Raw genomic sequence first — 15,985 nt, 5'->3', positions numbered from 1 at the left:
CCTGCAAGGGAAAAGGCATAATGAGCTAGTATGCACCACATACTAGCTCATTATGAGATACTTACCTTAGAACGAGGCGCCGGCATCTCACCCTGTCCACGCCGAGGGAGCTGACATCTCCCCTCAGCGTGTCTTTCGGGTATCGCGGCTCCGCCGCTGTGAGTGGCCGGAGCCGCGATGTCGTCACTCCCGCGGATGCGCGCAGGAGACTTCTGCCCGGCAAGCTCCGGAGTTTGCCGGGCTGTCAGCCGAGAGTCCCCTGTGCGCATGCGCCGCTGCAGTCAGCGGCTCATTGCGAGGGGAATATCTATCTATAAGCCTTATTATAGGCTTACCTGTAGGTAAAAGTTACAAATAAAGGTATACAACCACTTTAACAATCTCCATTATACAGAGGTCAAATAAAAGGAGCATTTACATAAAAAATGATCAAAATCTGTAATAGCATGCAAGCATGTCAAATCTCAAAGTTACTTTAAGATAAATGTTACAATAACAATTGTAGTTACTAAAATGCCTTATAGCTTCCGTTAAGAGTGATGGTTTGAAGAGCATAATGTAGAATGTAGCTGCATTGTGTATGTTGGCTACTAACAGGATTTTTCTCCTCCTACAGGCCACAAAACAAACATGGTTCCTACCTACCTACCTTTTTTTTCTCTACCTAATTAATCTTTTGGAAAGCAATAGTAAAGTGCTTTCAGTTCACTTTTGTATTAGGAATCATTCAGACAATTGATTAAGCCCATCCTCTGTGGCTGGCAGATGCATGTGCATCCACCTCTGGAGCTGCGTGCAGGAAGCCCATGGAAGTGGGTGCACATGCAATGGCTGCACACGCAATAGCTGCACGGACAAAATCACTTGTCTAATTTTGACATGCGGGCAGGAGCGGGTGCACCCGCTCCTACCTGCACGTCAAACTTTGTCATTGCAATTGTGTCTGTGCAGCCCCTAAGTATGCATCTTCTTCTATGGGCTGCCTGCACGCAGCTCCGAGGTGGATGCATGCGCATCTGCCAGTGGCTGTGTATAGAGGATAGGGGGCTGTTCGCCCATCTGAATGAGCCCCTATAGCTTTTTTTATTATGTCTGACAAGCCTCATTGAAACAAATGTATGTAGCAAAGCTAGCCCTTGCTTCTTCAAGAAAACCTCTGCACTGTACCTGATATGGTTGGTGAAAACAGTGAAATTTTTGCAAATGAATAAAAAGACAAAGAAAAGCAATTAGGTACTTCATTATAAATGTTTATATATAATTTACATAACAAACATATAAACAGTTTACCAGTGTTAGGTTAACAGTGTACAATATTGTATCATAGGAAAAGAATGCCCAAGTAGGAGTAGGCTATGGGAACAAGAGAAGGCCTTCATAATGCCTGACTTTACATAGGAAACAAGTCTGTGTGTAATGCCAATGCATATTTGGCTACCTATAATTCTCTTCTCAAGTTCCTTTCAAACATACATTTATAAGGTTTAGTTTACATGGACGTAGAGCCCTGTACAGCGTGAAAAGACATTTCTTTACCTTTTAGATCTTTGGGCAGGAAGTCTATATAAGTGAATAGAGATGCAGCAGCTGTACAGACTCACCCACACAGCCAAGTTCAACAGGTACGCCAGGACTGGTGTACAGACCTAAATGCAGACAGTGTGCATTGGCGGTCATGCACCCGTCCCTGAGTACCTGTTAAACTCGGCTCTGCGGGTGAGTCTGTACAGCCACTGCCTCTCCATTCACTTATATAGGCTTCCTGCTTACATCTCCTCCAATGAAGCCAAATAAGGAAATAGAAGTAAGGCAGGTAAACTGCTGCCATCATTACAAGTTCACCTATGTCTTGTCTTCCTGTGGTAATATCACAACAGCTGTACACATTACCCAAACAAATAATAGATATGGGCCTAGGAGTGTATTTTGTGCCCAAAGGCCTCAGTACAGCAGTTACTATCCAGTACAATGGCATCCTTACATAGGTGTGCGCAGCCTATTTTATTAGGGTGTGCACCCCAAAGCTCCAACACATATGAGTTTGACATATTTACCGGCCTCTTCCCCACTCTCCATCCTGAAACAATGGGAGGAAGGGGGAGCCAGGGAGCACACAGGGGGACCCGGACAACAGAAAGAAAAGTAACAGGGATAGAAGGGGTGGTGGGGGTGGCATATATTGGTACCGATTCCTTGTATTTTCCTCCTGTGGCAGCTGAATGTCGACGAGAGGGAGAGGAGGAGAAGCCTACTTTCAGCTGCTGCAGGAGGAAAATACAGATCGGTTCCACTAAATTCCACCCCCACCACTTTTCCTGTCCAGTTTGAGGGTTGGCAAGGAAGGATTGCGTTTTAGCTGTCACCTGCTCACCATTGATGGGTTGCCAACTGCAGGATTAGGGTGTGCCCAGGCACACCTGGCACACCCCTTGTGCACGCCTATGCATCCTTACATGATGTCTTTGTGCAATCCATGGGAAGGCACTGCTTGTTGTGCTTGTGAATGAGGGAAATTTAGAACAGTTCTGCTCATGGCAAGGGGTTCCAACCCCACCCAAGCCATTCATAGACATAGACTGAGTGTATGTTGAAACCTGAAAGCAATCACAGACATTTTGGTTGTCACCTAAATGCCACAATTGTCTGGAAGAGCATAATCTAATGCAGCACTGGGCCAATCAGTTTGATTTTTAACGCACCAAATACAGTCTCTGACTTCTTGGAAGGGATCTACAAAACATTATTTATTTATTTTCTTGGCAATATTGGAAACTGTATTGTTCAACCATAATTATTAATCAACCTGTATTTTGTGTGGTAGAAAACCTTCAAACCAGTAGACAGTACTGGTACTGCTAATAAGTGGGGAGTAAATCCCATGAATATGTAGAAGACAGTGCTGTTACAGGTCTGCTTAGGTAAAGGGAGAGAGTAAAAACAATCTTTAACACATATCTTTTTTTATGATTCATGTCACCAATGGAATTTTAGAGGGTAACATGATGCAAAAGGCTGCAATTGATCTATTGATTGTTGGTAATTTTATTTTCTTCTTGCAATCAGCAGCCTATGACAGCAAGAAAGCTTCAGTGATGCTACATTGAATTGCCTGCATAGCATTCCATATCTGTGTGAAAACACTCATTCTTCATTTTAATTACAAAACCTCAATACAGGCCAGTGGAGCACCATATCTCATGAATAAAATACTGTGTATATTAAATTATAGCTTGGTAGATTTTATAGGCTCAGTTCACAAGCTTTCAAGCGGATCTAAACTCACCTTCCCTGGCTCCCTCACTGCCACCAAATGTTTACCCGGGTTCAAGATTCCTGGCCATCCTGAGTGGCTGGGCCAGGATGATGTAGCATCTGTGCATGCTAGTTAATGCATTCTGGCACCGATGTGTGTCCAGAGTATACACTAAGTTGCCCATGTGCAGCTTGGTGTACTTCATGAAGGAAACAGCGAACAAGCAGGTAAAACACTCTAATTTCAGCTGTATTATGCCCTGTACACACGATAGGATTTTCCAACAACAAAATCCATGGGATTTTTTCCGACGGATGTTGGCTCAAACTTGTCTTGCATACACATGGTCACACAAAGTTGGTCGGAAATTCCAAATGTCAAGAACGCGGTGACATACAACACGTACAACGAGCCGAGGAAAATGAAATTCAATAGCCAGTACTGCTCTTCTGCTTGATTCCGAGCATGCGTGACACTTTGTGCGTCGGAATTGTGTACACACGATCGGAATTTCCAACAACGGATTTTGTTGTCGGAAAATTTTATAGCCAGCTCTCAAACTTTGTGTGTCAGAAATTCCTATAGAAAATGTGTGATGGAGCCTACACACGGTCGGAATTTCCGACAACAAGGTCCTATCACATATTTTCCATTGGAAAATCATATCGTGTGTCCAGGGCATAACTGTTATTTTCAAATTTCACTGAACTGAAAAAAAAATCTGTTAAATTTCTCAAAATAAGGATTCTTATGCTGGTGTGTTAACCTTGTAAACTGAGCCTTATGTATCAGCACTTAAATGATACATAGAAATTCTGCTTATAATAACGTTACAAAAAGTTTTAGAAATATCAGTTTGTGCTGTTAAATTCTCAGATTAGATTGTGAATTGTTAAAAAAAAGTATAAATATCTTCTAATTTGAAAATCCCAGTAGACATAAATGGATGCTTGTGATTACGGCTTGGGTTCCTAATGCAGACAAATGCATACACCACTACTCAGAACTTTAGTTCTAGGCCAACAGGGTAAGAGTGGGCAGCACCAGAGAACAATGCTTACAGCTTGCTTCGTGTGTTTTCTTCAGTTCTGTGTCCTCTGAACACCTTTTCAAACTTGTAGATGAATCAGCAGCATAAATCAAAGCAACTGCCAAGTGAAGCCAAAAGATTCTTCGTAGCTCAGACAATAAGCAGAATCTATTTCTTTGCAGCATTTTGGTAGATGATACTCTCCGTACAAATGAGAAAGCTTGCTGTCTTTAACAACACCTTCTGGTTTCATTTTGTGATATTGTGTAACATTAGTGAGAAAATGGCAGGGCCTGTAGAAAAGGGCGTCGTCATTCATGGTTTTAGGGCAGCATGAATAATAAATATAGTTTTTTGGCCCTTCGTGGGAATATTAAGTGTAACTTTAGTTTCTTTTAGTCCCTCCATAGATACAATGTTGATTTGCAGTTTGCACTTTCATCTCCAGGCACTTTTTTTCTGTTTCTGAAGTTGGACACTTTATATTGTTCTCAGTCCTGTCCTGCTGACTATAGAATCAGTCTTGTTATATGCATTGTTAGGAGGGGTCCTGGCAGTGGTAGCAGTGTCTGGCCCTGAGGAATACAAAGTCTCGGGGAGTGGCAGAAGGATGTAGTCCAGAAGTCTATGAGCTATGAGCTATGCCACGCCACATTCTTTTTCTTGCAAGTTATATTCTCGACTCCTTTTCACCTTCCAAGCAGTTAAAGCCAGTAACAAGATTCCCAAGGTCTTATATCCTATCTGGAGACCAAGGTACCTATGGAGAAAAAGAGGTTTGTAAAAGAAAAAATGGTAACCAACAACTACCTTCTGTTTTTGCCACCAAAAAATGTAGACTAACTATAACCTAGCTGTCTCAAGATGGCCTATTTGGCTTTTTGTTTTTTTTTAGATTAGAAAAGCCATGATTTTACCAGTCAGGAGTCAATACACGTCTGTGATGTTATGAATATTTGTTATCTTGCTAATATGCAAGTGCATGCAGTAGCCATGCCTCTGTCTTCATGTGGCAGTGGAAGTCATAATTGCAGACTGGGAAACCAAAAAATATACTGTACATATGGTCTTGACTACCTTCATGAGCAGAAACATTTACATATAAAAAGAGAAACACCTTTATTATAAAAGAAGCAACTATAACTAGGTAAATTTAACAGAGACAAAGTTAACAATAAACCATTGTGCTAATAAGAATTAGTGAAGAGACTATAATATGTCAAATATTACAGAAATAAGTCCCCTTCAAATGCACAGTATTTGTGCTGTAGCACAGAGAATCATTAGTACAGATCAGTGGTCTCCAAACTGCAACCCGGGGGCCAGATGCGGCTGTTTGCTTGCTTTTATCTGGCCCTTGAGGTACTATTTCATCCACTGATACAAATAATTGGGCATATTTCCTCCCAATGGCACCAACGATGGGGCACAATTCCTCCCAATGATGAGATAAAATTTCTCCCAATGACACCAAAAATGGGACACAATTCCTCCCAATGACACCAGTGATGGGGTGTAATTTTGCCCAATGATGGGGCACAATTTCTCCCAACAATGGGGCCCACTTACACCATTGATTGGACACAATTTCTCCCAAAGGCACCAATGATGGAACATAATTCCTTCTAATGGTATTTAAGAAGGGGTGCAATTCCTTCCACTAACACCAATGATTGGGCACAATTCCTCCTACTGACACAAACAATGGGGCATTGTTTTTTTCCACATACACCGGGACCTTTTCTACTTCCAATGTGGCCACAGTCCGGCCCTCCAAAAGTCTGAGGGACAGTAAACTGGCCCTTTGTTTAGAAAGTTTGGAGACCCCTGGTATAGATAAACACTCAAAAATGTACTGCTTTAAAATAAATTACTCAAAAATAGATTTCTGCTCCCCAACCCTTCATGAATGGATAAAAACACCAATCACATGCTAAAACCAAAAAAAAAAAAATATTTATCAACATAAAGGAACTTTAGGTAACTGTAATCGTGTTTGGGTGCAATGGTTAGATGCACCAGGCTTTAGTCCTAATACCAAGGCAGTACTGAGCAGATTTAAACAAATTTTATTTACTTTGGATTGGAAACCAACTTCTAAGTGGAAAAGTCCTGGGGCATGCAAAGGAGTAATAATAGTAAAAAATTGAGGATTGTAATGCATACAAAATGTGTAATTAATTGCTGAAGTAATCTATGGTACAACAGGTTACTGAATATCTGGCCAGCACAGTGGCTAAGTGGTTAGCACCTTTGAATAGCAGCACTAGGGTTGTCGTTTAAAACCCAACCACGACACTACCTGCCTGGAGTTTGCAATTTCTCCCTGTGACCGTGTGGGTTTCTTCTGGGTACTCCTGTTTCCTCCCACACTCCAAAGACATGCTGATAGGTTAATTCACTACTGTCTAAACTGGTCCTAGTATGTGTATATATGAATGTGAGTTAGGGACCTTAAATTGTAAGATCCTGGAGGGCAGGGACTTATGCAAATGTATAATATATGTAAAGTACTATGTATATTGATGGCCCTATATATAAGTACCTCAAATAACTAAATAAATAATAAATATCTGTTGGGGTTGGAGGGCAAAAAAGACGACACTTGCCACTCCTGTATTTCTCCAACTTCAATATAATGTTTGCTTTTACCGATCAAACTATATCTGAAATATCCAGGTAGATGTGTTGTTGGGGAGGTTTGCGTTGAAAAGCAGGGATGCTGTGGTGGTGTGTTTTGCTGTAACTTTTTAATGTTTTGTAAAATGAAGCTGCATACATAAAAAAAATAACGATTTATAGATTACAATACCTGTTTCGCAGCAGATCATTATCATAATATCGACATGCTCCTTTCTTCTGGTGACATGATGAAGCCCACCGAATACAGGCAGAATCTATAACAAGTCCAAAGAGTGCTGGGGCAGGCAACCAAGCTGGGAAACAGAATATGAGTGAGGAGTTAACTAAAATACTAGATTTAGGCATATAATAGGTAGTTCTCTTAAATAGACTCTGTTACCACAACATGGGTAGTGGTTCACTTTGGTTGTTTACTCATTGAAAAAGTATCTTATTACTAATAACAGGAAAACATAGGAGGCAGCAGCTTTCCCAGCAATCTGACACTATCACGCTTTTCCTAGAGACGTATTTCTGTGCTCATTATAGATTGCTCCCTGCAACTAGCAGTTAACCGCTTTTTTTTTTACACTCACCGAGAAGCCTCATAAGAAGAAACTGGACTCCAATAGCAAATGATTTTTCATCCTGTGGTACCACCCTGAAATACAGTGAAATAGACTGTTAGAAAAAAAAAAGATAGGCTTCCATAACTTTGAAATTAGCAATTATGGTGTCCAAGGGACTTTGTTCAAGATAGGCAACCATTCCATGCATATTTTAGGTTTAGCACAGAAGTGGTGCTTGGGACTGACTGTGAATTGGAACTCTATATTCAAGTTTCCATTTAGGCCAAGCATATACTGGCTGATATTAACAAAATGTATACATTGCAAGGAGAAAATAACAAATGTAGGGAAGAAGAGAACAATCATTTTCAATTATTTCTAGCTTAATCCTACTAAAGCAGTAGTAAATGCAGCTTGAGCACTTGTAGCTATAGGTAAGCTTATAATAAAGCTTACCAATAGGTACAAGGAATATCTCCAGTTTAGGAGGTATTCGCTGTTTCTGCAGCCGGTGACGTCACCAGTGTATACGTTCTGAATATGGTTGCCACCTCATCCCTTTAAACCCAAACACATATTAATTACACAGGTTCTGTGGCTGATTAAGGTGGTAATTAAACTCACTTGGTGCCTTATCTGCATTTAATTAGCCTCAGAACCTGTGTAATTCAAAGGTGTTCGGGTTTAAAGGGATGAGGTGGCAACTCTAGTTCTGAAGGAACGGCATACTCGTGCCATTGCCATCCCTTCAGAGCTCTGTGCCATGTCTCCATGGCTCGGCCATTCAAACGGCCAGAGTCCACAAACCCAAGGGGGAGACCAGGTGAAGATGGAAGCCCCGTCAGTGGTGACAGCGCACCGCTGGAGGGATTAATTTTAAGGTAAGCCTTTTATAATGTGCTAGTATGCCTTTAACTTGCAGGGAGAAGCTTTTGTTTTTAATTTTTGCTACAGTTTACTACCGCTTTAATCTGAACAATCTTGAAGTTTGTAAACTTGTGAAGATCCCCACAAAGGTTCTTCCAAAAATTCTGAGACACAAATCAATCATCTGCCTGTCCTCCATTCAGAGATCCTGTTTCCTTAATAGAAGCTGTAGTATGGCTTCTATAATTGGAACAGCTGGGTTGAAAGGGCAGGCTCCCTTAATGCTAGCCTGTGACAGCTTAGTTGTATTAACTCCTGCCGCACTGGAAGATTAAGGCAGCGGGGTTGGGGGTGGGCATGGAAAGAGGAGATGTTCTACTGACAGGAGAGGAATCAGTACAAGGGACACATCCTACTGATTGTAAGTTACAACCCTTGTGCTGATTTTTCTGTTTTTTTATTTTAGCTGCACTTAGTTCCATAGTTGCTACACTTAAACCTTAATGTGCACGTAAACCCCAAATCTGTTTTTCAATAGGTTTGGAATCATGCCTGCCTGCATATAGTTTACTTAAAGAGTATGTAAACCCAACATTTCATATTCCTGATATGTGCCTGCTGTGCCATGTACTTGTATGAGAAAGTAACCTGTTCTCTTTTTATTGCTTCCTTTATGTGAAATCCCTGGTGATCCTGCTAGTCCTTTTGCTTTCCTATTAAAAACTGACCACACTAAGCAGGAGAACACACCGTGGTCAGTTCTCTAGCTATGGCTGCTTTACATCAGTGATCAGACTTGTCCTGACCCCCCCCCCCCCCCAACACAGCCATTTACTGGGAAGCTCAGTGTACTGTTGCTTCTCCTCCCCCAGCTCTTACAGTATGCAGCTGAGAACAGAGAATATGAGATCACTTATAAAAAAAGGAAAAAAAGTCTTTATAATTTTTTTTACACACAAATGTTTTCCCTTTCATTTCTATTTTAAACTGAATGGGTTGTTTTACAAGGTGATTGATTATAATCCCTTTAAGCAGATCTTTTTTATGGACCTGTTGCAAAGCTTCTAACCTGGGGATCCTGCCTGTTGCAGGCTGAAAATGTTAAGCCGCTGCTTACTAATTAGCAGTATTAGTGTCAACCTGTGATGTTTGCCCCATAAGTTGCCTGTCGGACTGACAATCAGGTCTACAGCAGATAACTGAAGGAGCTAATAAAGCAGGCTAACAATGCCACTGCTAATTGCTAGGCAGTGGGTTAGTCTTCTCAGCCTGCAACAAGAAGTGTGGTTACTGGCAGGATCTGCAGGCAATAAACTTTGCAGCAAATTCACGAAAAACAACTTGACTAAGAAAACTGTATACAGTGAGGTATGATTCCAAGCATTCCTGAAAATAGATTTAACACATTAGAAAAACTTTGTGTCATCAGAAGGTCATCAATAATGTTCTCTGTATAAAATTGTACAGTATTTGCTGTTAAAGACAAAAAATGGCACCTGGGTGTAAGCATTTTCCACATTTGCTGTCCACAACTGAGCAATGACTAGGGGACCACATTTTTGATGTGAAAGCCCAAACATTCGGTAACTCAAAGGTCATCAAAAGTCTTGTTGCAGGGAGGTATTAAGAGGATGATCCCAGTGTGCACATGTACTGATTTCATTTTGACGTAAAGATGTGATCACTTGGCAGACGTAATCATCAGATTACAGCCATGGAGTGCTCTTTGTATTTTCATATAAATGTTTGTGGTGATTAGAAAACTTGGTGGGTTCAACATCACAGAAAATACATACTGGTAGTACTTACCTTAAAACCATCATGTACAGAGGATTATGGGAAAGACAGGCAATGAGCGAAGCAAATGAGAGGAGGAACATGACAGGCAGTAGACGGTGGGCACAGCTGACAGGGCAGGATCCTGATTTTGCTGTTCCCATAAGTGAACCTGATCTGATACATGAACAGTTCATATATGACTGGAATAAAAAGACAATACAAAGGATGGTTATAAAAAAAATAAAGTACACAACAATATGACAATTAGTGGTATGTTTCATCATGATCTGAGTGTACTACAAGCTTAATCTCTTAAAGTGGTTGAAACCCCTAAAAGAAAAACATTTAAACCTCCCTAATAATGTTTATCATTTCACCTTGGTTTTTTATAAATAAAGTGATTGTAAAGTCATAAGGTTTTTTATCTTAATGCATTCTATGCATTAAGATAAAAAGCCTTCTGTGTGCAGCAACCCTTGTCAGCCCCCCTAATACTTATCTGAGCCCCCTCTAGATCCAGCGATGTTGCATGAGACAATCGGCTGTCCGGGACTCCCCTCCTCATTGGCTGAGACAGCAGCGTGGCGCCATTGGCTCCCGCTGCTGTCAATCAAAGTCAGTCAGCCAATGAGGAGAGAAAAGGGGGTGGGGCCGGATTGTTGCTTCGGGTCTGAATGGACTCAGGGAGCTGTGGCTTGACTCGGGTGCCCCCACAGCAAGCTGCTTGCTATGGGGGCACTCAACAGGAGGGAGGGGCCAGGAGCACAGAAGAGGGACCCAAGAAGAGGAGGATCCTGACTGCTCTGTGCAAATCCACTGCAACAAGGCAGGTAAGTATAACATGTTTGTTATTTTTACCTAAAAAAAAAAAGAGATTTCACAATCAATTTAACCACTTCAGGCCCCTTCCTGACCAGGCCATTTTTTGCGATATGGCACTAAGTCGCTTTAATTGACAATTGCGCAGTCGTGCGACGTACCCAAACAAAATTTATGTCCTTTTTTCCCCACAAATAAAGCTTTCTTTTGGTGGTATTTGATCACCTCTGCAGATTTTATTTTTTGTGTTTTTAAAAAAAAACTTTTTCCTCAGTTTAGACCGATATGTATTCTTCTACATGTTTTTGGTAAAAAAAAATTGCAATAAGTGTATATTGATTGGTTTGCGCAAAAGTTATAGTGTCTATAAAATAGGGGATATATTTAAGTCATTTTTATTATAATTTTTTTTTTTTTACTAGTAATGGCGGCGATCTGCCATTTTTATCAGGACTGCGACATTGCGGCGGACAGAAGGGACGCTTTTGACACTATTTTGGGACCATTGACATTTATACAGCGATCAGAGCTAAAAATCGCCATTGATTACTGTATAAACATCACTGGCAGGGAAGGGGTTAACACTAGGGAGTGATCAAGGGGTTTACTGTGTTCCCTTGGTGTGTTCTAACTGTAGGGGGGTGGGACTGACTAGGGCAGGAGGCAGATCATGTGTTCATACTGAGAGAACCGAGATTTGTGTGTTTACACACACAGATCCTGGTTCTCGCTCTGTCACGAGCGATCGCGGGTGCACGGCGGTAATCGCACCCGCCGGGCACGTGCATTGGCTCTGGGGACACACGGCTGTGACATCTTAAAGGAGCGATGTACAGCTACGGCGGTTTGCGCAGCCGTGCCAACCTGCTGCAGTATAACTGCAGCGGCTGGTCGGCTAGTGGTTAAAGGCCAAGTTCACCTTTGTTTACTTTTTTTTTTTTCTAAATTCCAGCTGTTTTATGTATGTACCATAAAACAGCTTTCCATTAATTCTACACAGGCTTACCTCACTCTCTTTATAGCTTACTGCCTTTGAATGACAATTGCGCAGTCATGCAACACTGGACCCAAATGAAATTTTTATAATTTTTTTCACACAAATAGAGCTTTCTTTTGGTGGTATTAAATCACTGCTGGGTTGTTTTGTTTTTTTTTTTTTTGCTAAAATTTTGAAAAACCCCCTCCCCATTACATAGTTTGTTATAAAATTTTGAAAACAAGTAATTTTTCTTTCATTGATGTGTGCTGATGAGGCTGCACTGATGGGCACTGATGGGTACTGATAGGTGGCACTGATGAGTGGCACTGGTAGGTGACACTGATGGGCAGCACTGATGATGAGGCACTGATGGGCACTGATAGGTAGCACTGATGGGGATTAGTAGGTGGCACTGGTGGGCACTGATAGGCAGCACTGATTTGCACTGGTAGGTGGCACTGTTGGGCACTGTATAGCAGCAGTGGCTCTCCCTGTTCGGGACCGATGTCCCTCTGACAAAAGCCGGTGATCTACTTTTTTTCTCTTCCTCCTCACGCTCTCAGCATGAGGAAAAAAAAGACAATTACTGATCTTACAGCTGTCATTGGCTGACAGTTGATCGCGTGGTAAGGGGCCAGGATCGGCCCGTTACTCCAATCTGCGATCAGCCAAGTCTCATTGACTCGATGATCACAGAGTGCGCCGGGCATGCAGGCAGCGCAATCTCAGGAGGATGTACATGGACGCCCTCCCGGCAATTAAGGCCTGCGCTGTAGCCGTCTTTCAGCTATAGCACAGGCAGGAGGTGGTTAAACACACTGCTCGATTACTTCTGCCTTACTTCCTGGTCAGACTTTAGGTCATGACACAGGAAGGAGTTGACCAGCTGATCTCATTAGCACACACCTTGCATCATCCGCCCTCAGCTGGTCATTTCCTTCCTGTGTCATGACTTAAAGTCTGTACAGGAAGTAAGGCAGATGTAATCGAGTAGTGTGTTTAAACAGCTATGAAGAGAGTGAGGTAAGCCTTTGTAGAATTAATGGAAAGATGTTTTATTTTTGCAAAATAAATACATCAATGCTATATTGGTACATAGGGGAGCTGTAATATAAAAAAAAAGATGAACAAAGGTGAACTTAGCCTTTAAGCTCTCCTGTTATGGAATTTACTGTATCTGTTGATCCCGCCATTCATTTAGACTTCCTCCTTCTCGGTGGCGATGATCTGCACACTCATAGATCCTCGGCAGCATTGCCATAACAGTGTGCATGCTTCCCTTCTAGTAAGTAAAGCTAGCCATACATTTATCAGTTTTTTTCAATCAGCCAGTGGGCTGATCAGAAAACTGAACAGATTCCCCCATCCACAAGGAAACCTCCTTATATCGACTCCTTTCGAACAGCCATAGATGGCTCAAAATTCGGCTGGTTCAGCATTGATTCCAGTCCACCTAAGGCCAGCTTAAGTTGTGTTTTACTTACTGGACACAGCTTACTGCTTGAGGCACATAACCACTTATTTTCCCCTATAGCTCAACAATGCTTGGGTTGGGGGATGGGCAAAGACTCACATCACATGTTAATGGCGTGATGCTTTGCCATGTAGCCCAGCCTCCGAGCAGTTCATTGCTGGGCTGTAGGGGAAAAAAAATCAGTCACGTGAGATCTAAGAAACGAGAATAAAAACATGGTATTTATAAATTTATTTCTTTAAATTTGTTTTTTAAAACGAATGGCTGGTGGAACGCCCTATGCATAAAAAGCATGATAAATATCTGGGATTACAACCACTTTAGTGAGTCTACTCATTTAGATTTGAGAGTGGAGAGTATTCACACACAAATACAGTATCAGAGGAAGATATCTCAGGAATTGGAACTATGTGAAGAATTGTACTTACTTTAGTGGAGATGTTAGAACTACTGCAGCCAGCCTGGCATGGTGTCAGGTATTCCACTCCATCAGACCCACACACCGGATGAAAAGCATGTTCTGAGCAACCACATCTTTGGATACAAGTCATATTGGTACTGTAAGGCGACATAAATCTTCAGTTATTACACATTTCTACTCTTTATTCATGAACTTCATTCACTTCTGTTCTTATATAAAAGTGCTCTTGACCTACTCCAGCAGTAGACCACGCATGGTTAATGGCAAGCAAAGATTACATTTTACAAACCTTTTTTGCTTAATTTAAAGCAGCCTTCACCTCTAGCATCTGGATAACTAGAGTTCATAGTTTATCGGTCAATGCTTGTGTCTTGTGTTGTATGTTGGCAGCCATAATGGAAAATTCACTGTATATTACCTAACTTTAAAGTGTGAGTTCAGGTTCAGGAAGATTTTCCCAAAATTTCCCATATGCAATTCTATAGTCTTGGAATAGTACATACTAGTGCTCCTCCTGTTGTAAATGGTGCATTCGTAGTGTTACAACATCAAGTGTCATATTCACGCATTAAGAATGCTGACTATGCCTGCCCTTCCCGCCCTGCTCTTCTATTCATAGAAACTGAATATATGAATGGAGGATGGATAAATGAATGAAAGGTCTGCCTACTTTGTTCAAAGATCATTTTTTGTTCAAAGAAGTTATACTAAATTCATTAAATGGAATAGAATGGAGAACACAAGGATAGTCCGGACCCTAGTAGATGGCAGACTTCCACAACTGCCTGACATGGGGCCTGAACATAAAATTAAATGGATACAATATCACCAATTAAATACATACATAGAATCAAAGATACTACCATTTTTGACTAATAGACCAGTAACTAGTTTTGAACAATTGTTAATAGAGGAGCGAAAACCGATCCAAAAATTGTTTATTGTATATAAACTGTTGCTCCCCTCCGGACCTCTCAATGAATTAGCATGCATGAGAAAATTGGAGAATGAAATAGAGAGTCTGATTACATTATTGGAATTGGATAAGACACTTTCAGTAATACATAAAGCATCGGTAGCGGTTAAACATCAAGAAAGAAACTATAATGCTGCATACACACGGTCGGAATTTCCATCAAAAAAAGTGTGATGGGAGCTTTTGGTTGGATATTTCGACCGTGTGTATGCTCCATCTAACTTTTTCTGTCTGAATTTCCGCCAGCAAAAGATTGAGAGCTGGTTCTCTATTTTTCCGACGGAAAAAGTTCTTGACGGAAATTCCATTCGTCTGTATGCAATTCCGACACGCAAAAAAAACGCATGCCCGGAAACAATTTGACGCATGATCGGAAGTATTGAACTTCACTTTCTCGGCTCATCGTAGTGTTGTACGTCACTGCCTTCTTGACGGTCGAAAGTTCAGAGAACTTTTGTGTGACTGTGTGTATGCAAGCCAAGCTTGAGCGGAATTCTGTCGGAAAAACCATCCAAGATTTTTCCGACGGAAATTCCAATCGTGTGTACGGGGCATAAGATTATGATGAGATTGTACTGAAGTCCAGTGGCCCTAAATAAAATAAATAAAGATAATACAGAGATCTGTTGGAGATGTCTTAAGGATAGGGGAACGATGACACATATCTGGTATGGATGTCATAGGGTGAGGGATTTCTGGAACAGGATATTTGAAATATATCAGAAAGTATCAGGTATTGAAATACAACCAAACGTAAATGTATTATCTATAATACCAGGGTAAAAAAAATCAATAAAAACAGATATCCTTCACCATATGACAACAGCTGCCATAGGGTGAGGGATTTCTGGAACAGGATATTTGAAATATATCAGAAAGTATCAGGTATTGAAATACAACCAAACGTAAATGTATTATCTATAATACCAGGGTAAAAAAAATCAATAAAAACAGATATCCTTCACCATATGACAACAGCTGCCAGAACAGTATTAGCCCGAAGATGGCCAAAAACAAAAAGTCCTACAATAGTGGAGTGGGTTTGTGAATTGAACAAAATACAATATATGGAAGAACAAATAAGTAGAGAAAAGAACACAAGGATTCAAAGGTCGAAAATGTGGCAACAATGGGAGGAATTTCGGTCCTCAGCATATATGATGCAACATTTATGAAAGGGAATACACCAGGGAGAG

The 15,985-nt window shown here is 41.1% G+C and overlaps 1 protein-coding gene across 2 annotated transcripts in view; it reads right to left on the bottom strand.

The window, feature by feature from the left end:
• Positions 1 to 1,229: 1,229 nt before the first annotated feature.
• The window catches only part of SLCO2A1 (solute carrier organic anion transporter family member 2A1), an 86,987-nt gene continuing 72,231 nt past the window's right edge, over positions 1,230 to 15,985 (bottom strand). For both annotated transcript variants that reach the window (XM_073625528.1, XM_073625530.1), the window contains exons 10-14: positions 13,821 to 13,950; positions 10,151 to 10,320; positions 7,502 to 7,566; positions 7,096 to 7,219; positions 1,230 to 5,043 (exon numbers count right to left, since the gene is read on the bottom strand). In XM_073625528.1, the coding sequence (XP_073481629.1) occupies positions 4,923 to 5,043; positions 7,096 to 7,219; positions 7,502 to 7,566; positions 10,151 to 10,320; positions 13,821 to 13,950 (610 nt within the window). In that variant the 3' untranslated portion in view covers positions 1,230 to 4,922. The remainder of the gene's footprint in view (positions 5,044 to 7,095; positions 7,220 to 7,501; positions 7,567 to 10,150; positions 10,321 to 13,820; positions 13,951 to 15,985) is intronic.

The sequence above is a fragment of the Aquarana catesbeiana genome, linkage group LG04 (assembly GCF_042186555.1).
Source record: "Aquarana catesbeiana isolate 2022-GZ linkage group LG04, ASM4218655v1, whole genome shotgun sequence".
Lineage (NCBI taxonomy): Eukaryota > Metazoa > Chordata > Amphibia > Anura > Ranidae > Aquarana > Aquarana catesbeiana.
The sequence above is the reverse complement of the archived record's forward strand: the minus strand, read 5'-3'. Positions and strand labels throughout refer to the sequence as shown.